At 42.2% G+C, this 25,998-nt stretch overlaps 1 protein-coding gene across 1 annotated transcript in view; it reads right to left on the minus strand.

The window, feature by feature from the left end:
- The window catches only part of CELF2 (CUGBP, Elav-like family member 2), a 260,680-nt gene that overhangs the window by 95,009 nt on the left and 139,673 nt on the right, over positions 1–25,998 (minus strand). The window contains exon 3 of the mRNA XM_009882952.1: positions 5,602–5,684. Within this exon, the coding sequence (XP_009881254.1) occupies positions 5,602–5,684 (83 nt within the window). The remainder of the gene's footprint in view (positions 1–5,601; positions 5,685–25,998) is intronic.

Here is a 25,998-nt window from a genome sequence, read left to right on the forward strand (position 1 = left end):
AGTGAACGTGGATTCATAGTAAGTCGTCATGGATGCCTGCACTTTGAAACAGATTATTGTGAAGGTTAAATAACCTGCTAAACCGATTCAGCACAGTGCTGAGATTTCTCTCCCACGTTACAACCCCTTACGTCCCATTCGCCCCGGAGGGGCCGCGGTCCTGCCTTACCGATATATGCGATACCCACACCGTGGCACGTAGCACGACCAAGTGTGTTTGACGCTCAATGTGAAACCTGAGCTGGTCTGCGGGGGCGAGGGGAAGCCCCAAAGCAGACAGGAATCACGCTGGTGATTGTCGGCCCGGCCCGGTGTAGGGCAGAATGAAGACTACTGTGAACGGGCACCAAAAGAGAAGAATGCTCTAAGTTTCCCTTTAAAAATCAGTTTTTCATGTTCTACAGCCCTAAATGGATCCTGAGGTTTCCTTACAGCTAGGGCAGAATACTTAGGGAGAAGTTCCCTGTAAGGCAGTCCTGTTTCCCTATCACATAAACGGCATTTAATAAAACCAGTAGTGTCTCCTATAATGTAAAAACGGAAAAATCTTTCCCTTGACAACATCTGGCAGAAAAGGAAGTCATTAATATTTAACAAGACAGTTAGACCCTACAAACTCCACCTTGCTTTTAAAATTTTAAAAGCTTTCTCAAAACTGTATTTCTCCATTGTTAAACCCTTAATTAAATTGATTCATACAGCTAATGTCCTAATTTCATGCCAGAACTTCAATACAAAGGGTTTGCTGCTACTTGGAATATGTGTATCCCACTTGAAATAAGAACCACATAAACCATTAGTCTGTTGAACGCACAGGAGTGCTGAGACCTGAATCAGTGCAGGCTGTTAATTATTTCTGTGATAACCTTAGCTGTGAGGATATATGCAAAAATATACATATAGGCAACAAATAATCATTGCCATGTCAGATGAATCATAGAATCACTTAGGCTGGAAAAGACCTTTAAGATCGTTGAGACCAACCGTAGACCTAACACTGCCAAGTTCACCACTAAACCAATCTAAATCTAACTTCAAATACAAGACAAAGGCTCCAAAGAGTTTTAGGTGTAGATTTTACAAATGTATTCCCATCGATTCCTGACTTCAAATAGCTTCTGCATGAGATTAAAGGTGCATTTATTCAGCCGCTGGGCCCCAAGAATCTGACCAAGATGCAGTGCTCTTGTGTCACCTATCTGCACCGAGCTCTTGCCAGGAAATCCTACCAGAGTCACCAGTTAGCAAAACAGAGTGCATTCTCTTTTCAAACTAATGCACTTTAAAAGTAACACAAACACAAAATGTCAGCGCCACACAGGCAGCTAAAGCAGTCCCTGCACACAGCTCTTCCAGGTTTGCTCTCTACGCAGAAGCCAATTTTCACTAAGCAGCAAATTAGAGCACGGGGGGGACTAAGATTATTACATCTAACTGAAGGCACAGAATAAATTTAGATGGGAGGAATTTATTGGATTATTTTATTTAGGGAATAGAAGTTAAACAGCTCTAACAAAGGCATGAGATTCTTAATGAAGATGAGACTAGTTAAGGCCTCAGTTCTACATCTCATCCCAAAGAAGCACATTTCTAAGATCATTATTACATTCAAATTGAGGTTTTCCCTTTTCTCCCTTCTGCCTTTTAAAATAAAATCAAGACCAACGTTCCAAGAAAACCCAACTGTAAGGTGAATAATACAAACTGCATCCCTGTGAGCTAGGATATGAGCTATGCACTTGCACGTTATATCTGAAAAGACACATCTGGAAATTAATGTTGCTCATTTACAAGACATAAAAGCTACTCGTGATGCCAGCACCAAGTAAATAGAAAAGAACTGTCCCTATTTTGTTGATACGTATCATACGTATCAATATGCCTGTATTTCTCAAACACTGTATATCTTCTTCTCTGCCTAGTAGCAATCCTACCATAACAAGTGATATCTAAATACATTTTGGGCAAAAGATAAAAGCTCCATTATATGACAAGGAATATTATGACTAACAGAGAGATTATACTAATCATGAGTAAAAAGACGATGTTTGATCCTACTTATGCTGAAAGTTTTTAAAAATTAAAAAAAAAAAATCTTTTAAATGAATTTTATCCTCAGGAAAATGATTAAAACCAGAAAAGCCTTGAGATGTCAGCTGGTGACATGTTTTTCTTCTTTATCTTTCTTTTTTGTTGTTGTTGCTGTGAAAAAAAATCTGAGAGAATACAGCAAAGTGCATCATTAACTTCTTATTAATTTTATAATACAAAGGCAATTCAGTTAAAATAGTGGTGCTGCAACTTTAAATTACAGAACTAGCTTGGTATTTAATGAGAGATTTAGCACAGCAGGGTTTCTGTTAAATTAAGTTGTGCCTTCACATCACAGTGGGAAAACAGGTGTATATTGGTTTAGAATTATGGAAATGTTGACTAATTCCAAGGCTTGTAATCAAACAGCAAGGCACCCTGCAATATTTTCTTCCAAGATTCTGCATTAATCATTTATGTCTGGTCTTATTTTCTTCATGTCCACTAAAAGGGTGCAGCTCAAAGAAGCAGATAAAGCGCTCATGTTTTCGTATCTCTGTTAAGGATGAGGTCCACGCAAAACTAGATATAGAAACAGCACTGCAGGCTTTGCTCAAACACCTACTGAAATTAAACCAGGAGAAGGATAAATTTCATACTAAACCCCCACTTTTTTAGCTTCACCAGTGCTGACCCAAACCCTGCTTACCGAGCCACATAGAGCAGGTTGGCATTTAAAAAATGAAGAGACTAAGCCCAGAAAAAAGTCTGGCCTCTATCATTTAATGGACACAGAGGTATTCTCTTTCACGTTTCCACAACAATGGGGGTTATACCTGCGTGCAGGTGAAATGCAGGCGAGTTCCAAGAGATGCAGCATCCCTGCAGCCCCCTGCTCCTGCATCTGCCATCGTTCCTTACCTTACACTAATAAATCACCCGCCTTTGCCTCGGATTTTCTCCCTGGGCTATTTAAGGATGCCTCTTATCTGACGCATGGTGGCATTACAGTAAAAGTGGAAGGCACGGATTCTTTTGTTTCTAGGAGACACCTTATTACTGAACCTCCTACATACCATATCTCGTTTACTGGAAGCAAGCTGACACTTGATGCCCAAATGAACCTGATCCAAGCTCATCCCTTACTGTAACTCTGCCAGACGACTGCTTCCATTTGCTCTGAGACAGTTTCGCACATGAATCTATCCACCACTGATTCCTGCTTCTTCGGGGAAAGCTGCTTAGTGGGACAGAGCTAACAACATGAAAATTGCTAAAATTCATATAAGGAGAATCCTGCTAATGTGAAGTGTTTTCAGCATGTGTGCCACAACTTTAAAGTGTGCTTAAATTGAGTTATTTTGGAAATACACCGATGCAGCATAACAGTATCACCATATATGCTGAATGTCAGCATACAGCACATGCAAAATATAGCATCTGTTATATAATGTATGCTGAATTGTTCTCAAAGAGAAGTAACGAATCTGAGATGCTTCTCTTTATTAGAGGTGTCCCTTTAAGAAGTATGTATAACAACTTATCTCAAAGTAAAATCTTAATGTCTTTGGCAGTACCAGGAATATTTTTGAAGCCCAGGCCCCAGAGTCATGGGAATGTAATTTTCACATTTCCTTAAAAGAAAAGTTCGTAACTTTATAGTCAGGACAGAAGAACACAGCTTGAAAAGATGAGTTTTAATGACAAAGAGCTAGAGGTAACATTAGAAAAAAATATATTTTTGAGCTTTGTTTAAAAAAAAATCAAAAGGTACAGTAGTGCCTTTAACCGCTGCACGCTTGTTAGCTGTACAAAAGCGGAGGAGAAAATGACGCCCTGCTCAAATAAGATGCGATGCAGAGCTGAGCCAGCTTTGCCACCTGTACATGGGGAGGTCGGGGAAGGAGTCTCCCCCTCCGAGTCACCCGCTGGGATAACTAAGCTCTCTCAAACACAGCAGCCACCTCATGGGGCTCAGGAAAGAACAGAGGAGCAAACAAAAGGACCCTCTCTGCTTCTAAGGGGAGCGAGGTCTAGATCTCGCGGTAGAGCTTCAGGGTAAGATCCCACACCCCACCTGGACCCAGGGATGCTGGCTGCGCCAGGGTGCTGCTCCAGCAGCTCGGGACCACCTCCGCTGGAGTGTCCATCCCACCCAGCCACTCAGCACAGCCGCTTGACTCAAAGCACGTTGGAGAACAATTACGCAGTTGGGTTAACCACAACGTTAGCTGAATTGGGTTAGAGACCTTTATCCAAGGGCTCGGCATTTTCTGGCAATGTGGATGGGAACTCACAGCCGGGGTTGCAGAGCTAGAAGATGCTGTGAACCTTCCCTCAGAGCTTTCCTTTCTCTCTGAGAATGGCACAGCCATCCTCTACATCCTCAAGAACTAAGTCTGCCACTGGAAGGTTTGTAAGGTCCAGTTGCAAGGTCCAGTTGCAGGCAAAAATCACTTGAATCTGACATGGCGCAATTTTTATTTTCCTGTAGCTGGTGTATTTCAGCAGATTTTTCTCTCATTTTACCTCAGTGAATTAGCAGGACTCACGGGTAACTATCTGACATACTTGTCTATGTTGCATAAAGTGAGCTGGCCAGATGTGAATTTTTCAAACGCATAGTGTCCAGTTTCACACACAGCACATAGGAACTAGAGGAGATATTGGCCATATAAATGTCAGTCCAACCAATGTTCTATTTATTTATACAGTGTTATATACATTTATTTATTTTTGTGTCTGTAACCATACACTCCAACCATATACTTGAACACTCCCCCTACATCAAGAGGGAATATACCTCCATCCTTTATATTTTTCCTTTCCCATCCCCAAAGTATTTGGCCACATTCAGCAGAAGAAATGAAAACATTAGAACAAGAAGATTTCAGAGTTAAGTCGTGCAATTACCAGTGATATACTTCTCTATCTGAATGACCGTAGGATAACACAAGCTGCAGTTTGTACAACACAACCACAACTGTTTTGAGCACCGGTGTGATGCAACGGTGAGACCAAATTGCTAAGGAGAGGCGGTGGCAGGGAACGGGGTGACACTGTGCAAGCCGCTACATGGGACCGGGCTCTATGGTACCCTGATGCGCAGCCACCACACCAAGGCAGTCAGGTTCTTTAGAAACCATGTGGATAAAGGCTGCATTTAACAAAGCTGGCTGCATTTTGTCTTTTCCTCTTCTCTCCCTTTTCAAACTAGAAACCTCAGTGGTGCAGTGGTTTTCTGCCATATGTTTATTCCCCCTCCCTCCCTCCCTTCCTCCTGCTTAAATAAAAAAAAATAATAAATTGAATATATCTTGCACTTCAGTAACTGCCTCTAGTCAGCAGAAATCAGCACTGTTTCCAGCCAAAGGACTTTCTACAGAAGAGCAACTGCCTTTTGAGATGATGCCATTGCTACAGGACTGGCACCGTTACAGGACAGACCATCAGGTTAGGCACCCTCCCTTGAAGAGATCAAGGTCATTTGGGGCACCGAGCAGCATCTTGAGCAAAAGGGCTAGTTTTCTGGTGATAAAATAATTAGGATCAAAAAGTAAATGTACTCACCCCAGGTAAAGTTTTAATATTGTGCAGTGCATTCTGTGCCTCAAGAGCAGCTTTTCTTGTATAAAATGTTACGAAACAACAACCTATAGAGAGAAATGAAAAGCTTTCAGAAATTAGTGAGTATGATTTGTGAGAGTACAATAGGGAGGAAGAAAAAACAGTGGTTGAACAACACATTATGAAAGCTGGAAATATGAATTATCATGAGGCTGCCTGAATGACATGAATAAAAGAAAGCTTGTAGGTTTTAAAATAAAAAGTCACCCCCTGTGCATTGCATCTATAGCACACCTACATTGTTAGTGAACTGTAATCACTTAGAAATTAAGTTAACCAAAATCCAATTGGCTTTGTACAGCGTAAATAAGGTTATATTTTTCTGAAGGCTCCCCATTATACTTTGAATATAAGCAACATGGCAAGCTCAAGCAGCAGGAAGAAAACCACGTTAAAGCAGGACCTGATTTAAAGGGCCTTAAATGTAAGAGCTAAGGTTTGCTCCCCACCATTTGAAACCAGTAGGACTACAGGTAGGACACTCATCTCAGTTGCAAGAAGGAAGATAAGCTACAGAGGACTTTGCCACTGGTGGGATAGTGGGGGCTGCTGATGGTTGGCAGCACTAAGTGAGGCTGCATCCGTCTAACCTTCAGTAAAGCAGACGGGTTTATTTTCCTTAATCCCTTGTTTATCCCTTTGGCAGCATGGTCCATCTAAGCGGTCTGTGGGACCAAACACAGGTTGTTGCCACTTTCTCCGTTGCACAGATGGAAAGTAACTCTTCCTGCAGCACACACAACCCAGGCAGCTCAACACCGGCCCCAGGCTGAGGTCAGGGCTCATAGGTAGATCTCCAGGGGACAGCTATAACATGACAGGTGTGGGACAAAGAAACAAGGACCAAGATTTGACTTGCTGGAATCTGTAATGTGCCAGAGTAATGAGGTCTGCGCCCAGGGATGCACAGGGCACATGGGGAGAGCTTACTACGGGAGGACCTTGCATCCATGTTGCAGGTGGGATGCTCAACATGATAGCCCAGCTTGTGACTTCAACTTTACTTCCAGCAGGAGGGAAACCAGTTTGAGAGCATCACTTGTGCACTTATGTGCATAACACAAGATTGCGGGTATAGACACAAGGAAAATTCACAGTTAAATAGCTCCCACACGACACAGTAAGTCAGTGATGTAGACAGACCCTTTGAGTCTAATCTGCTGCTACTCTGCCCATAAGGGAACTAGGGTAGGGCTGAAAAGGGACACGGGCAGCCCCTGCTTTGGAGCCATGTCACACTAAGAAGAGACTCCAAAGCTCCTGTGGAGCTCTGCAGCTGCAGATGGGGTGCTCTGTGACTCAACTGCAACAGGGAGAGGGAAAACGTGCTGGGTAATGCTAGTTGGGAGGCAGAAGTAACTACTGAAGCAAAAACCTAATTCGTATCGAAGAAAATGATGCAGATTTTACTGATGAATCGGAAAACAATCCTGTTCTCTTAATCACAGACAGAGATTTGCTGCAACCTTAGAGTCATGCCAAAACCAAACAGTAAATAGAAGAAACACCGGGTCTTGAGCCTCGGTGTTCCCTCAGAGCACGACACAGATAAAATAACCTGTCCTTCGGGCAGTGAGCAAAGCTGTTGCCTGCATCCACTGCCTAATGTTGACCAAGGAGAAACATCATGTTCCACCTGATACGCCTGCTTTTGTTCAACCTCACAGCATCCCCATAACAGCAAAGGAGCCCTAGGAGAGAGCATGCATGGGAGAACATAGCTAGCAAACAGCTTCAGTAACCACGTGGAGGTGGCCCATACCTCACATTGGAAGGAAGGGCTGAATCCAGAACTCCCCCTTCCACTGCCTCTCGCTTGGCTCAAGCGGCACATTGCAAGTGGTGTTCCCCAGGTCTCAGCACTGGGGTCAGTTCTCTTTAATGTCTTTATCAACGACCTGGACGAGGGGATCGAGTGCAGCCTCAGTAAGTTTGCAGATGACACCAGGTTAGGTGGAAGTGTCTACTTAATGGAGGGTAGGAGGGCTCTACAGAGGGATCTGGACAGGCTGGATCAATGGGCTGAGGCCAATGGTATGAGCTTCAACAAGGCCAAGTGACGGGTCCTGCACTTGGGCCACAACAACCCCATGCAGCACTACAGGCTTGGGGAGGAGTGGCTGGAAAGCTGCTGGGCAGAAAAGGCCCTGGGGGTGTTGGTTGACAGCCGGCGGAACGTGAGCCAGCAGTGTGCCCAGGTGGCCAAGAAGGCCAATGGCATCCTGGACTGCATCAGGAATAGTGTGGTGAGCAGGACGGGGGCAGTGATCGTCCCCCTGTACTCGGCACTGGTGAGGCCCCACCTTGAATTCAGTTTTGGGCTCCTCACTACAAGAAAGTCATTGAGGTTCTGGACCATGTCCAGAGAAGGGCAACAAAGCTGGAGAGCGCAAGTCTTATGAGGAACAGGTGGGGTTAGCCTGGAGAAAAGGAGGCTGAGGGGAGACTTTATCACTCTGTACAACTCCCTGAAAGGAGGTTGTAGAGAGGTGGGGTCGGTCTCTTCTCACAAGTAACAAGCAATGGGACAAGTGGAAACGGCCTCAAGTTATGCCAGGGTAGGTTTAGATTGGATATTAGGAAAAATTTCTTCACCAAAAATGCTGTCAAGCATTGGAACAGGCTGCCCAGGGAAGTGGTGAGTTGTCATCCCTGGAGGTGTTTAAAAGGTGGGTAGACATACTGAGGGACATGGTTTAGTGGTGGTTTTGGCAGTGTCAGGTTAATGGTTGGACTCAATGATCTTAAAGGTCCCTTCCAACCTAGACGATTCTACGATTGCACTGTGAGCGCTCCCTCTGGCTTTGCATCTGGGCCAGCGACGACCATTACCTTTATAACAAGCAAAGGTAATCATGTATTCCCAGCTGGAATATAGCGAATTTATCCCTAGTGCAGAAAAGCACTTGCAGGCAATACAATACATGGGCAGGCAGGTAATGCAGACTTAACGCAGCTGGGAGAAACATTTTTCATACCGCCAACAGGTTCCTTAAAATTTCACAGTTTATGATAGGGATGGTTTAATAATTATTTCAGTGAGCTAAACATCGTTTGGCAGGGATGAGTATTACAGATAGCCACAGCCTGTTAAGGTTTGTGCTCCCTGTGTGTTTCTAAATCTTCTATTTCACTAGCAAATTCTAAAAATTTAAATTATTTTACTCCAGAATTAAAATGGGAAACAAATCTGAGTTTGTGACACTTAATAGCATTACTTTGAAAAAGCATTGTGATGTTTTTCTATCCTGCCAGCCAGCTCCAAAGTTTGTCTTCTATTGTTTCATTTGGTTTATTAGCTTTTTAATATAAAGCTTTTTAACCAGGAGAGAGGATTCAGAGGGGAAAACATCAAGCAATAGTCATGACTTTGCAACTGTGATGTCCTTTACCATGGGTCCAAAGAGTTTCATTTTAGATTTCAGCTCTGTGGGTTTATTCCGATAAGGTGAAATTTGAAATCTATTGGTTCATCATTCTTGGCACTACTTGAAAGAACTGCACTTGAAAGATGAATATGCTGTGAAATACGCTTTAACTAGTCATTTTTGGGAAGTAATAGTGCAGGACAGAGAAATGCCTCTGTGAATGAGGGCTGGGAGAAAACACTACCTTAATGGGAAATGTGCAGATGTTTCCGGTAGGTCACTGGACCCTGACAAAAATGGGGACTTCTAAGCTCACAGACCAACGCATCTGATAATGCACACGGATAGAATCTTTCTTTGGACTCATTCTGCTCGTATCTTCTTAAAAAAACCCAACAAAACAAAAGATGGTTAGCTGTGGTTTGAGAAGAGCATGGGCACCAGTTGTAGACACCCGATTCTGAAGCTATCTGCTAAAGAGGTCAGGGCTGGACTAACAAAAGAAAATAAGAAAACGCAGAAGAACAGAAAAGGCAAAAGTGCACGCGGTCCTGAAGGACACGCTATAGCCCAGCCTATGGACTTTCCAGAGGTGCTCACTGCCAAGGTATGCAAACCGTGGCAGCTCCAATGGGTCGGCTTTGAAGATGCCTCCAGTGTAAAACCCCTTTGGCTCAGTACCATGTCCCAGAGGAGCAAGTACCAAATTCATCTCTTTCTGCCAAAATATTGGAAGGGAAGACGCCTGTGTAAGAGGACAGGGGTGATCTGTGCTTTAGGACTCCTAACTGGCCCCTGCTGAAAGACAACTGTCCTTCAGGAAATGACTGTCCTTCTTCCATTTTCCATAAGAAAACGTAATATTGCCAAAGACCAATCAGTGACAGCACTAGAAAAGAAAAAGTACATTTCCTACTAAGAGGAAAAAAACCCCAAACCCCTCCTCTCTCCAGCCCCCCGCACACGTAATCTTGGCTTCATCACCAACAAACCTGACAGCAGCTTGAACCACAACTAAACTTTTCTGACATCCAAATAACTCAAACCCTGACAGTGATAACCTTCTCCCCTCCTAGTCAGGACAACTTAAAAGGTGAATTGGTTTGTGGTTCTGCTGATTCTCAACAGCCTGAAATACAGCCCAGTTTAACTCCATGTGGGATGGCACCTTCTTGACCAAAGGGACAGCTTGTGCTGCCAGCCAGTGCCTCCAAAGCAGCAAATCTCCTGCCTTTTGGTACGTCGGTTGTGCTCTACTTGGAACTGTATTTACTACAGCATAAGACATCTCTTCTTTGTACCTAGAAAAAATACTGAATGAATCATGCGGATCCCTACAGTCCCTTAAGGACATCAGCAACAACTTCATGGCTATCCTGCCAGATGCTTGAACAGACTGAATAAAACCTGCCACCCCGCGCTGCACAGCGTCTGATAGCAACAAATGGGATGCCTGAGAAACAAAGGCAGAAACCAGCCCTACTTCTCAAAGCATCTGACGAGAAACCGCTGCGGTGTGTACACTACAATGATCAACTTCAACACCTCATTAAAAAAAAAGGAAAAGATCTCTGATTTCAGCTTGTTTTCTCTCTCTCTCTTATTTTTTTTTCCCTTTTTCTTTTTTTCACAAAGGAAATTTAGTGCCAGAAAAAGACCTCAAGGTCCCAGCCATTGGGAGAGAGTTGACACATTCAATTCTCCATGACACATTCAATTCACAAGCCCCCGCTCAGGCTGCCAAAGGCACCAATTAGCACCAGTGGCGGAGATTTTATTTATTTAATTTCCACAGAAACCTGTTTAGCAAGACACCGACAGGGGCAAACAGCCTGGCGTATGGCTGGAAACAGCTTTACTTGAGTCACTGTCAAAGATGGCAGCAACGGATTTCATGGGGATCACGCAGCCACGGCTTCGCAAAAGCCACCGTTATGGAAGTTAGGGACGGGCAAAACAAGAGCAAACAGTGGACTCTCACACCACTGTACCCACAGATTTCTGCTGACAGCGAACCTGGGTTTCTGGAGGACATAGATGTGCATTCTGGAATTACGACCAATTACAGTGTTTTCACCACGGAGCTTCAAAAAACGCCATTCCTCCTATGAGCAGGAGGGTGTTTTTTTCAATGAGCTGTTAGTGACCTCCTGCAACGGGGCTTCTCCTCCTGTGCGAATTCTGCTCTACGACGCAAATCAGCCACCTGGGAAACCCTTGCCCCATCCACCCAGCAGCGCAGACACGGCTTTGTTAGGCTGTAAGATACAGCTGTACGACACCGCCAGGAGCTTCGGCGTATCATTATTTTTATCACTTTCTCCCAATTCAAGCACAGACTAATTACTCCGTGAGAGCTGTTTACATTCCTAATTTTGAACAACTAACAAAAGGAAGCTCTCCTCCACTCGGAGATGTGGCTTACACGGTGCTCGCTGGCTTTTAACGGCACTGGGATCTGTTTAAGAGGCTTAATCTCTCAGCCAGGATTTCATGCTTGAATGAATACGGCAACCTCCATCTTGCTTCGAGTCTCTTACAGCTCCCTCAACCGAATATACGGTTCCGAGGTTAAAGTTACTAGGAATTATACATGTCCCTCAGTATAAGAAAATAACCCTCGGACGTGGACAGGAATTAAAGCACATTATTCTGCAAGATATTCTGAGGTTTTGATTTACTTGAAGAAAAATGTGCTGCGATTTCCCAGGCCTGAAAATTTAACTTTTGGGAATTAAAAGAGAAAAGATACAGGAGGAAAAAAACCCTCATATTCTTTGGTCTGATTTATGAGTTTCTATAGTTTTCAACTGTCAAAATTTGTCAGTTTGGATCTCTCCTGCGTTGTGCATATTATCACCTGCTGCCAGTATCTGAACCTTAACCATAGGGTATAGAAATACAAGAGCTTATCAGTGCGCCTGCAAAGCCTGCAACAACTTGAAAGTATGAAATTTGCTTTACCTTCTAGACTAATAAAATAAACACTTCAAAACAGCTATAATGATTATCTGATGATTGAACTCTGTATTCTTTTAGCAAGTAATGGAATCCTGGCAGACAAATTCAATTCAAAATACATTCACATTCAGGACATCAACAAAGTCATCATGTTGTGAATTGAAAATTCCTTTAAAGGCTGCGTTTGAATTCTAAGGGGCTGACAGATCAAGGGACTGAAGGCCCTGGAAGGCTAAATGAGTGAAGTCCCGCTATGTTTCTTTCTTTCTGTGAATGAAGCTCATTTTTGTGTGTGCATTTGCAAGCAGAACAGGTGCTGGCTTCATACAAGCTTGGAATCTCAATGGGGACAGTAGCTTCTTGTCAATCCAGCACAGTTCAAGCTAGTTTAAGTTAAGGAGGATTTCTTTTTCTTTCTCCCCGCAAATGTTCCTCTCCTGATTTCCACATTCACTCTTCCACGACCAAAATTTAAACGTTACACTGCGATTTAACAGGGCTGCCTTTTAAAAGGGTCTCTTGCATTCCAGCTGTTCACCCGAATGCTGAAATACGTGCTCCGTAAATCACAAACAGCTGCCTGAGCAGTGTGATTTGCAACCAAACTCACCATGACCTACACCGTCATTTTCCAAAAGACGATGAAGATGTCAAAAATTCTCTTCCAGTAAAGCCAAGGAAAAGGCCTACTGCTACAGGAGTTCAGGTGTGCGGTTGGGCAATAAGTTTTTCACATTTGTTAAATTTGGTGCAGTGCAATGGGAGCCTTGCCTGGTGTGCCTTCTGTATTACAGATTTTACTGCAATTAGCTAACCTGCATGGAAGACACCAGTCCAGTATTAGGAGAGGTGTTTCAAGGCTTAAGAGATTTTGGTTGGATGATTCCATACAAAAACAGAGAGAAACATGAACTGCCTGGATAGCAACTACAGACATTCCTGACAAAGGAAAGCAAAAAACCTTTCCAGAAATAAAAATCCAACTATTTCTGTAATTCTGCTGAGCAGAAAAGAGGGTGGCTAAAGCAGGGCTGCATTTCGATTCCTACCTGCACCATCCCCTTGCTCTATTGTCGCTGGAGTCACTCGAGAGTACAATGGCAGTGATTCACTCCCAAAGCAATCCCTGATAGAATTGCCATATACTGCAGAAATCAACCTTTAATGATGCTGCCTCCCAATTAGCTCAAGTTTGCTAATAGTTTGATATAATTGGCACCCTGATGGAAACCGTATTACCAATCCTGTCACCAGCCAGGAAACCGCATCGCCACTCTAATGACAGCACATATTATAGCGATGCCACTTCTAATATTAATACATTAGCTGAAGGTAGGCAGGGGCTCGTATGCGAGAGGGATTCACAACTGGGACGTGCCAAATTCCACCCTGTGCTCTATTTTTCCTCCTGGTTATAACACGCAGGGCGGCAATGCACCAGCCCCAGCGTGCCCCGAACTGCCCCTATCGCATTAAAGCACAAATGCTCCAGGCTGGTAAGAGCCCTGTAAATGGCCAGTGAAAAATGATCCCACGGAGCTCAATTTTTTCTCTCCATGCCTTGCAAGTTATGACGGCCTTTCTGTTAATTGGCCACAAGTCCTAGTTTGCTGTCAGCCTTCAGCTGCACCGGGGAGCTCTTTTGGAGGAGTCGCACTCTGTCATTCCCGTACCCTTGTGAATACAAATGCTCTCTATAAATGTCCTCTGCCTACAAAATGGAAGTGGGTTTTTTTTTCCCTTTTTTTTTTTTTGACCTAGATTAAATCTGCTGCATTTTCAAGCCTTTTGGGAAAGCAACTAAGAACTAATATGCACCGGTTCGTGTGCCACAACACTTCCCTACGCATTATTATGTAAATTTTGACTAAAGTGCGACACAGATAGAAAAGATATCAAGGGCAGAATTGCCAGAATCTGCTTTTCTTGCTCTCTGAAATAAGCCACTTATATTAAACAGTTTTAAATGGCTAATAGCTGTAAAAGTATCTGAAGAATTTCAGTGTACATTTTTTTGTATAGGACAACGACAGCTTTTAGCAAATTCCTGAACTCTCCCGCTGCCTGTGAAATGACTGGGAAGCAAACGGCCAGCACGCTGGTACAGTGTGTCGGGGCTTTCTGGTTTACTTCTAAAGAAAGGAGATAACTTCCACATCTGCAGCTTCATAATACTCATTTGGTATTTGCACTAAATGTTGATAAAAGGAAGAGAAAAAAGCAGATGCAGAATTGGGTTTACACATGGTGGCAGGGTAAATAAATACATACAAAGTAAGTTTTATAGCAACACGGTAATTTCATGTCATTGCTAACTAGTCTGTCCCTAAAGAAACCATGGCTGCATGAGCGGAGCTGTAATGGTCTGAGCCAACGGGCAGATGAGAGATGTCCGAAGGTATACTCAGAAAGTGCTGAGGAGATACTGGTGAGCAGTTGGTGGCATTGGACCCGCACATCAGAACTGCGCCAGCAGCCTGATCTGCAGGTTGGCGGAAACACCACTGGCCTGGCCTGGGTTGTTTCTCCTCTGCCAGGTTCTCCAAGCACCCACCCAGTGTAAATCCCTTGGGAGAGTCACTGCTTTTTGAGATGGACGGCTGTCAGTCCATCAACACCAGTGAGAAAATCAAAGCAGCTGCTCAGGGCCTCTTGTCGAGTTCACATTTGGTCCATTCACATTTTTAGATCTTGGAGGCAGGGAATAATAGGGATCTTGTACACTAGTCTCTATGGTGTACAATAAAAACTGCCTGTCAGAGCTATTGGAAAAAGAATTCTCAAGTAAGTAGGACAGCAGGAGGAGAGGGTGGGGAGATGGTATTCCTGTCTCTAGCTCTATGAGGGGTCTCCCATGGGAGTTACTGCACTTTCCACCTGTAAAGTATAGAAAAAGAATATAAACTAAAAACAGGAGAAACAAGATTTTTTTTTTTAATTAGCAATCATTCTAAACAAATCCTGTCGTTATGTGCATAATTTGTATCACAAAGAAGTCTTGAATCTGGGGGGGACATCGCAATGAAACTACAAGACAAATAATCGCTTATTTCTTACGCTGTTGTCGTGGTTTGGCCTCAGCCAGCAACAAAGAACCACGCAGCCGCTCGCACAACTCCCACAGTCGTGGAAAAAGAAAATGACAGGGCCAAACTCGTGGGTTAAAAGAGTGCAATTTAACAGAACAGCAAAAGGAAAAGACAAAAACGCGATTACAGTACCGCCGCGAAGCGCACCGACCGGGCCCACACCGCCGCAGCCCACCGCCGAGTGGCGACTCCTCTCCTCGCCCCGGCTAGCCCCCCTTATAGCCCGGGCATGGGTCACGTGGGATGGAATACCTGCCCCCTGCCGGCTCCGGGGGAGATTAACCCCATCCCTGCCGGAACCAGGACAGCTGTCTTCTCCTCATTTCCCCTTTACCTTTTCTTTTCTTTTCTTTTCCTTCTTATTCTCACACTAATTCTCCTTAATCTCTAATTCACCTTCTCCTCCCCTCATACAAATCCTTACTCTTTTCTTCGAGCAGCTGGTCATTGTTTCCTTTTTGCCTTGACCAGGTAACAATTAATGATTTGAGTCTACTGGCTTTGAAATGAATTAACATGTCCTCTGTGCAAGTTAACTCCTAAGTTTGTCCATCTGCTCAATGCATCTTTGGATTTAGTAGACAAAGAGAGTTCAGAGCACAGATGCTAAAAAAAAATGAAAATGAAAAATTAAGATGTCCTCCCTTATTAATCCATTCTTACAGCAGAAAACTGGTGTGACACTGTATTTCAATTCAAAAAGACTCTACAAAGATCATGTTTATATAAATTAATGTAGGCAGGGACACATAAAAATCCCTAATGACATTTCAAAACCCCTACAGTCTCCAACCCTGATATTCAGTAGTAGCAAATCAAACTTCCTAGCACACACATCTTACAGTCCTGGATTTCCTTCTATGTTTTCTTTCACTTGAATGCTTGAGAAAGACCACTAAAGACTGGTTTTCCCCGATAAGACTTCCAGACCACTGCTCCAAAACCTCTAATTGCACCGTGACTCCTGGGAAGCCACTCAAGTCCTAGTTCAACTCGGAGGCAACTCTGTAGTGAAAAATACTCAGAAAAGCATAGTTTTACCATAAAATTATCCCTTTAAAATCTTCAAATCTTTGACTTTGGGAGTTAATTGCAATTTATAAACCTACACTGTCACTATCAAAAATCTATGTTCTGAATTGAAAATTATTTTCACTGGTTAAATGCCTGGGCCGCATCAGGCAGAGCGCTGCCAGCAGGTCCATGGAGGTCACCCTTGCCCTCTGCTCAGCCCTGCTGAGACATATTTGGGGTGCTGGGTCCTGTTCTCGGCTCCCCAGTACAAGAGAGACATGGACATACTGGAGGGAATCCAGGGAACGGCCATGAAGATGATGAAGGGACTGGAGCACCTCTCGTATGAGGAGAGACTGAGAGAGCTGGGAGTGTTCAGCCTGGAGAAGAAAAGGCTCAGGGGCAGCTTATCAGTGTGTACAAATACCTAATGGGGAGGAAGTAAAGAAGATGAAATCTTCCCAGTGGTGCCCAGTGACAGGACAAGATGGGCACAAATTCAAATAGAAGAAATCCCATTTAAACATTTTTACTGTAAGGGTGACCAAATGCTGGCACAGTTTGCCAGGAGAGGTTGTGGACTCTGCATTCCTGGAGATATTCAAGTCCTGCCTGGACGCGGCCCTGAGCAGGCTGCTGTAGGTGACCCTGCCTTGAGCAGGGGTTGGATGGGACGAACCCCAGAAGCCCCTTCCAACCTCAGCCAGGCTGTGGTTCCGTGAAATGGCAATGAAGGAATTTAAGTGGCTTTTTCCACACACAGCTTAACTTCCTCAGAAATATATTGCAAGTTTATTTAACTTTAGCAGGCAACATTAGTTAAATTACTGTTTTATTGTTGTACTTATCAGTTGGGAACCAGCTCTCATTCACTAGCAAATTTCACACACAAGATGAGTTTTTGCATAGCAAGAGCACAGAAATTCATCTTTTTTTTTTTTTTTAAACAAAACCAGAGACATCAAAATCTCAGCGTGGCCCATGTTGCCACAGACATGCAAGACAACAAGAATGTCTTGTGCCACACCTTGTTTTCAGAAATATATCAAGAAATGTATGAATTCAAAAGCTGGTATTATGATGCATTTTTTAAGTTACAGTTTATCCAGTCCTGTTGTATCTGACATGATGAAGTTTTGTATCAATCCCACATGTCCCTTAGGCATTACAAGACCACATATCCACCCAGAGACCTGCCAGCTTTAAAACTCTTGTGTCTTCTAAAGACAGCGCAGGAAAGGCCAGATGTAGCAGTACAACGAGACAAAAGAGGAAGAGGTCCAGGGAGAAGGAGGTGTAAGAGAAGGCATAGAGTGGGAAGGTTACTACTTCTGACACTTAATGAAAAGCCATTAAAAAAAGAACAGCCCTGTCCCTTACCCAGAAACTTGGTACGAAGACAGCACAAGGGTTGGCTTCAACACTTGTCTGGATCTGGAAGACTTGGATACCATTTTTACAAGAGAATCTAAATCTGAACTTGGATAATTCATTTCTAGGAATAGAGTGTTAAAGTTCTTCTGAAAATAATGTTCAATGCCCATCTGAATTTTTAGATGCCTAAATGCTTTTGAACAATCTGGCCTTTAATCTCCCTGTGCCTCAGCTTCTCCTTGTAAAATGGAAATAACAAAATGTCCTGAGCTCAAAGGAATACTCTGAAGAAACCATTAAAAAAAAAAAAAAAAAAAAAAGAGCGAGATAAAAAGGTATTGCAATAATAGCGATGTGAGTAACAGCAGAGCAATACTTGCAAGTGCTGCTTCCATCTAACCAACTATGGTCTGGCACGTTTCCTCCAAAAGTTTGCTTACAGGAAACAGAAGAAATCAATACAAGACATTCGAGCTGGCTTAAGGGGCACTACAGCAGCATGGGAAGAAATTCTAAGTGAAATATTGCCTCAAAGTGCCCTGAGCTTCAGCCAACAAAGACCTTTTTCCCCCACCACTGCACAACCCCATATTTTACTGCTTTTGGCCAAGCCACCTAATAGGGGCTCCATTCTCTGACGGTCAAAGAATTGACAAAGCCTCCACTCTGAGTCATGATTTGTTACAATAAACACACTATTTTCAAGGAGGAAATTTTCATCTATTTGAAAACTTTTTTCCTTAGAAATGTGTTACTTTTCCCCATCTTTAAAACTTGGGTCTAAATCCATTGTCTGAATACGTCACACTCCCTGCTCCGTTTGCCCAAGGTGCAGTCAAACACTTTCAATCCTTGACTTCAACACTATAAACCCTTACATATCTTGTATTGATTTCTAGGCATTCACAGTTTCACTCTCACAGGGTCACCGCACATGTCAAATCTTTCCTACACTGTGTATACCTTCAAGCAGTGTTTCATCTAAGGAGCTTCACTTTCCCTGAACTCGTTAGCAGTGACACATTTACTCCCCAGTTAAGTGGGTTTTATAATAATAATAAAAAAAGAAATAGAAGAAATTCCTGGCAACTCTTCTATCTTTCTAGTTGGTTGAAACAACTTTATGCAGATGAAGATGCAACTCCACAGAGCCTTTGAACTTTAAGCATCATCTTTACTTGGCTTTGAACTCTCAACAGGGCCCATGATCTTTCAAAGCAAAATACTCTGCCTGTGGAAGCTTCAAACAAGGGGGAAAAAGGCATGGTTCGAAAAAAACGCAAAAGATGGGTTTTTTTTAAATGCTTGATGCTCCTGGAAATAAAAAAAACACAACTGAGTGGTATCTGAAGAAGTGTATTCGGCACTCAAGTGTTTCCCTAATTAATTGTTTAGATGAGTGCTAAAATAAATGCAGCAGCAGCAAAGATAAACAAACCACTTTAGTAATAAAGCCATATATTTGTGCAGACACACAAAAATAAATGGCAGCGCTTAATGAGCAGAAGCAATGAGAACGAAGAACACACTTCATGTGGGGGATCCATGCTCGGAAAGCTCAAGCTCAAAGATATTTCAGAGGTATCTCACAAGAGCCTCCCAGCCTGACTCAAGTTTGCCCCGTGTACAGCATCTTGATTTGAACAGAATAACAGTAACCCCAAAAAAAGTGTCCTGATGAAGAAATAATTACAGGTCCTGTGTCACCTTGCCTGGGCAGCCTCATAGGAGCAAGGAAAATACTTGTGGGAAGAGATTGTTATCCCAATTTATTATTATTATTCTTTATTTTTGTCTGATGATTAACTAACGTAAAATCAATGAAGGGAGATGCGAAATACACATGTAACACATGCATTTCCAAAATGAGAGAGAGAGAGAGAAGCTAAGATGATTCATACAGTCTTCTCCTTGTGACTGGAAAATGAACTAATGAAGTATAAATACCGGGGGAAAGCATTATCTTGCAGATCTAGGAAAGCAGTTTTAATAGAATTATAAAAATGTTAAAGACAGGAAAATTCAGCTAAGCTCCCCTCCCAGTGAGGACAGCATTAACGCTTCCACATGTATTTCTTTCGAAGTTTTATCTGGTCCTATCTGTGTACTTCCCAGAATCAGGCTTCCCATAATTTCCCCAGAAAACAAACATTAATTTTAAAGACAATTTTCATGGTAAAAACTTTCAGCTTTGCTTAATTTCGCATTGCTATTTATTTCTTGAAAACCTTCCTAAATAACGCTACTACTTTGCTATCACTGTATGAATGATTTGCTAACCAGAGCAAAACAGTAAAAACCCATGTAGCATACAAATAAATACATTATTCCCCCCAGAAGTCTCCATACAATGGACAGTTTCTTTCTTGATACTATCAACCATGTGTGACTTGGAAAACTGATTAAAAAAATCTGTTCACCAATATTTAACATGTATTAAGGGAAGGGAATATCGAGAGTGTGTTGGACGACCCATGGGGCACATCTCAAGTCCTCTAATTAATACCAGTTCAGAACAGTCCAAACATGATAGTACCATGATATATAGGCCCTATGGCTCTCCGAAGATCAAGATGTGGCATTTAATCAGATCAAGATTTAAAATAAATCTCCAGCAGCCTGTTTCCAAGTTATGACAAGAGAAATACTTGGCTAGAGAGGTATAGGCTGTATGAAATGATTGGCAACTTATCAAGACAAGAAGAGAAAGAAGCTGGATGATTGGCAACTTAATCAGAGGGAGAAGGAAAAATAGAGAAAAGGAACAAAACGAGTGCCTAAACAGCTATGTGTTGGCTCCTGCGGCTGTCAAAGGTGGCCTTGAGCAGGCAGTGGCAGGAGGGCTTACACTGAAGCTTGTCTGCAAAGTAGATGAAACTATTCAGTGTTCCTTGGCATCAATAGCGTGCGGATCCTGAATGTATCTAATCACATTTGGAGTAGCATGATTCTGTGCAGCGTTCTCCGCAGGTCACCATGGCAGCCACAGGAACACGTCCAACAAAATAACACGGATATGCAGCTTAACGGTGCTTCACTACCAAAAAATTCACAGAGCTTTAGAACAAAGTCTCCCGTCTTATGTGAAAGCTACAAAAAAAAAAAAAAAAAAACAACAAAATAAAATAAATAAAGAAGTCCAAGGGGTCCTTGTATAGTATTTTTCATCTTCAGCCTCTGCTCCTTCTCTGACAAAAGGTTCTTTCTTTTAATCAGTGTTCATTTCACATGAAGAGCAACCTGAACAATCACAATATTTTGGTCGCAGTATCCTTTAGATAATGCTACAGTGTGCCCTCGTCTTTTATTCAACATGTTATTATCGCTTATAATACCTAGTTTAAGGAAAAACTACACAAACTTTTTCTGAAGGAGAACTGAGGAATGGTGGGTTAGAAGTTACATTGTCAAATGAGCTTTGCAACCACCAGTTCTTACTGGGAATAAGGATGGTTTGGTCTTTTCACAAAAAAACACCCTTGCTTATAGATGACTTGTATTTATCCACAGAGTGCAGTGGGTCAACAGAGAAACTGCAAAATTATGTCCTAACCATGCAAAATTTCTTTTCCCGCTTGAGATGGAGGATAGGGGAATAAGGATGTGCTTGGAGGGAAGTCCTGGTAATATTGGGACCCATATCTTGTACAGTATTTTGGCTCCTGCTAAGTCTTATTAGGGCAAATCTAAAAATATTTCCAAGCAATTTGAAATCCTCTATCAGACTGCAGCATTACTCACTCTTGCATGTCGTATGCAAGAAAGATAAACCTTAATGTATAGCAAAATTATTTCTGGAACTGCATATTGCACGTTTTCACTACAATGCATATCATAAGCTTTGACACAGAGATAACTAAGCGATTACTTGTCAACCTCCTCTCATTCCATCAGTCTTAAAAGATAGGATAAGAAAAGCTTTTATGTGCAACAGCAGGCTTCAGATTAGTCCTGCAGAGTTATCAAAAATGTGGAACTAAATATCAGACAAGCCCAATTTAAAATGATGAAACACTTCTGAATTCTAAAACAATTAAGCTGATTTACAACACATGGCCTGGTACAATGTAGGTTTGAATCCTTTTTTTTCTTTTTAAAAGGGGACACATTTTTTCATGCTACTGATAAATTAGTATAATCACGATATTTATTTTTTTTTTCCCTGAATACTCAAGAGCAGCTCTTACACCTCCCAAAGGCATTTGTGGAAGATTCGTATTTTACCTGCGAAGATATACACAGAGGTGGGTTACAGACCTAGGAAGGGCAAACCATGACTGCAGAGGAAGAACAGCACAATCTCCTTTTTCTGTGGCTTTTTGGTGATGCTGTGGTGCAGACTTACTCAATTCTCACTGCCAGGTACCTCATTTCCGCTTGTAAATCAAGGATTCTGGGGTGCTATGAAGATTAATCAGGTGAGGCTAGCAGTTTTCTCCTCTGCGCTTCATGATGGTTGCTCCCAGAAAACACATGCATCTGAACGCTTCTGATCCCACTGGGGTTGAGATTTAAACCAACACTGACATTGGCAATGCAACTCTGCTTGATCATGGTACTAAAAAGTCATTATCTGTGTTTCAATATCCATTTAATTATTACCTGCGTTTAAAAAGAAACAGAAGACTGGAGAAACTCTCAGTTAACACAGGACAATGATGGTGATGGCAGTAATATTGCTCAAAACCTACTCTGAAGAATATTTTGGCTCCTTTATTAAAGAATGCTGGAATTTACAAGATAAAACATAAAGCCAAAGGTATGGGGCATTCACCACACACTTTTAAGGCTTTTGCTTTTGCAACATACATGGACAATAGATTTTAAATGAAAGTTCTGTTTCCCTATACTTAAGGGTATTAATATTTTAGTATGACTGCATCTGTGAATGAAGACATTCAAAAAGCCATTATGTTTTCAACTTAGGTTAATAATAAGGCTATTTTTCCACCCACTCTCTGGCACAGCTGTAATGTTCTTGGCCTCAAGTGGGAGGCAATGTGGAACAAGGATTAGCAAGATGGATGATATACAACATACAGTGCCAGTTCATATAAAATATTACTAGATTGGAAATGACTGTTTACTGTCTCAGTGATTACATGACCACTTTTTTTCCTTCCAAAGAACATACAGTATGTGGCGCTCCCCTATGCCAATAAAGCTTAGTGCATAGCACCTGGGTAGTGACAAATTAATTTTTGAGCTAAGCCTGATCAGGGGTCAGCCAAAATCTTAGGCAGAGTTTATCCCCAGTACTATTTTACATGACAGAAAATGCATCCCTCCCATTCATCTGTATTAGAACAGAGATTACACAACAGAAAATATATGAAGTGGGGGGACCAAAATACCAAAAAAAAAATGTTAGGACTGCGCGTGTTTACAGTACAATAATAAAACATTTAATCTTGGCGGAGGGGGGCAGGGGGAGAGTTGGAAACAGCATCCCATGGTCCACTTCCAAATAAAATTGGACAAAACATTTAGGAATGCACTAAACAGAACAAGGATGGATTTGGCAGACAACAAGCTGGATGAACTAGCAGGTCTTTTTCACTTAAGTTAGATTTTACTTTGAGGGTTGTAAGGCACTGGAACAGGTTGCTCAGAGAAGCTGTGGCTGCCCCATCCCTGGAGGTGTTCAAGGCCAGGCTGGACGTGGCCTTGAGCAACCTGGTCTAGCGGGAGGTGTCCCTGCCCGTGGCAGGGGGGTTGGAACTCGATGATCTTCAAGGTCCTTTCCAACCTAAACCATTTCATGATTCTATGATTCCTAAACCTGAGACCTTTGCATCCTGGAACATGAGACCTCTTGCCCAATCCAAAGACCTACCTCTCTTGACCACGGCCATAGCAGCTCAGCCCTGAGCAGCCAGGGACGCTGAGCCCCAGCTGTTGGCATGTTCAGGTACCATCGCACCTCAAACCCAGAAAACCACGTGGGTCCAAGTTTTATGTCCTGTCCAGGCATAAAATTTATTTTACCACAAAGTCAACACAAGTTGTTTGAATTCCGAGCGCTCAGCAGTTCCCATTGCTTGGACTACTGGCCACAGCCACTGCAAAAATATCAGCAATACTTCAGAACTGAAAAATGTTTTCTTTAATAATTTTAGTGAGAGAGCACTTTCACGTGAAAGAGAAACATAAGTTTTTCAAAATAGCAAAATTGTTTCTCGTCCCTAAGCAGAGCTCCTCCGAAAGAGCTGGTTGCACAATCCAGACATCTCAGATTTCATGCAAATACTTTACTGATTTAATAAAACGTATAAACAGGGTTATATCATTATTGTACCAGCGGTAGATGATCTATATTCACTGAGCAATCTATTCCCACAAAAATATTTTCACTGAAATTAATCTCAAAGTTTCCCCAGAAGCTAACATCTAGGCACTCCGAAAGGCACATTAGCTACTTCAATAAATAAGATGAGCAATTCTTGGTTTTCTTAACCACACAGGGCATAAGTGGATGATCTTTTTGCATGCCCCGGACGATGAAAAAGACATTAAGTATTGGAATTTTTCCTGTTTGAGTAGCCCACTGAGAGCAAGCCAAGTTTGCAGGCTTGCTCTCGTTGTCACTTCCCGAGCGTCAGAGTTTCCATGAGCAGCGCATCCCAGAGTCAGGTCACCAAAGCCTCAGCTCTGCCCACCCCAGCCTTTTTTTTTCAGGGCGTTGTTCCAATACTCTGAGCAACTACCCAAAGTTTGAAAGTCTGCTCCTTTGACACGCTTGATTTGGCAAGTGTAGGAGGAATGCTGTTAGATGAGAAGAAAAAAAAAGAAGAAAAAAAGAGGGAGAAGTAGGCACATTCCCTTCTCCTACTCACTCTGTAATGATCTTTGTGCTATTTTCTTTTAAATCTTATTTAAAATTTCAGCCCTTTACAGTAAGATCAACAAGAACAGATCTTTGCTTCAATAAAGATGCACAAAGGCCTTTTTGTTGAGGACATGGGTACAAAACGCTGGCATCTGGGCTGCGCAGCTCGCCGTGCAGGCACACTTTCAATCCTTCTCGTTCATCTACGCCGTCAGTGTTTCAGGACAAAGATCATTTTACCAATCTGTTTGTACAGCATATTGTGCAATCTGTTACATGCATCTGCAATACAAACAGCAACTGATAATAAGAGCATGTGGATGAGACTGGAGCCCCAGATTTCGGGGCCCTTTGTTATCTGTGGCGCACGGACTCTGATGCACAGCGGAGGCGGCTGCACTTCTGACTTGCTGCGTGCACACAACGTACCACGGGCACTCTTCATGAAATCTAAATACTGTATATTCCTTATAAAAATAAAAAAAAGCCGCCCCCCCCCCCCAAAAAAAGGAGTCATTCAAAAGTTAAAACCATGACTATACCAATGGGAATAAGACATCAAATTACCTTTTGAATATCCTCCTTAAACACAAAACAAAGCCATGAAGATTGGGGAGAAAGAGGAGTAGTTTGTGCCAGATGCTACCTAACGAATGTTCGATCATAAATGCTACATACAAAGGTATGAAAAAAATTCCCTACTTTTAAACAGATCGTTCCCCAAAATCACATCTGCCTGCAGCAGTAATAATGTTTCTCACCCTTACTAAATATTTGTCTTTTTTTTTCTTTTTTTAAAGACAGTGAGCACTTCTGACATTTGCTGCACAGAACATCGTGCTCTCACTCCTTGCAGCACAGATTGCTAGTCTGCTGCTTTACATGCTGATTTCCCTTTTGTGAACTGAGACCTTGAATATTTTCACGGGGGAAAAGCAGATCAATGATTTTTTAAGAGAGCTGAACAATTCCGTGTAATGAACATCAGTTGACACGGGCAATTACTCTTTCTTTTTCCCCCAAAAAAACAAAAACACAAAAACAAAGAGGGGATTGTAACTCCTTTGGATGGCATGTGCCTTACTGATTGTACCAGAATGTCAACTGCATGCATAAACACGGGTGGGTGAAGTTCAGGAGTGACATGATGATCATTAAAATGTAAGATGCGTAGGTGAACAAAAACTTTTGCCGTTTGATTCGGCCAACAATAAAGAAAGTTGCTGTAGAAACTATTCCACTGTTTCCCAATTTCCATAAAAGAGTGGTTCAAAACCTTTTTTTTTGTTGTTTTTGTTGCTGAATGAATGGAGAATAAAAGAATTTTTTGCTAGATTTCATGTATTCACTTTTTAAAGAATGCATATGAAAGGAAAATAAAATAATATCAAACATAAAGGAGACGCATACTTCAGTGGTATTTTTGACATTCTGTAAAAACATCCAATATATCACATTTTCTCCTTAATGGTTAAAACATAAGAGCAGAAAAGGAAAACTGTGGATATCTTTATCACTGGCTTGGAGCATGTCTCTGGCTATGTCACTGTGTTTCCATGCGTCTGAGTTTTCCATTTATACAATGTGAATATGTTAACATAGCTCATTTGCATTTCTGCTTTTATGTAGGAAGTCACACAAAATACCTTCCTGGATCTCATTGTGGCATCTCCGTATAATGCGAGAGTCAGAATCCCGCATTAAT

This window comes from Charadrius vociferus, unplaced genomic scaffold (genome assembly GCF_000708025.1).
Source record: "Charadrius vociferus isolate BGI_N301 unplaced genomic scaffold, ASM70802v2 scaffold32, whole genome shotgun sequence".
Classification (NCBI taxonomy): domain Eukaryota; kingdom Metazoa; phylum Chordata; class Aves; order Charadriiformes; family Charadriidae; genus Charadrius; species Charadrius vociferus.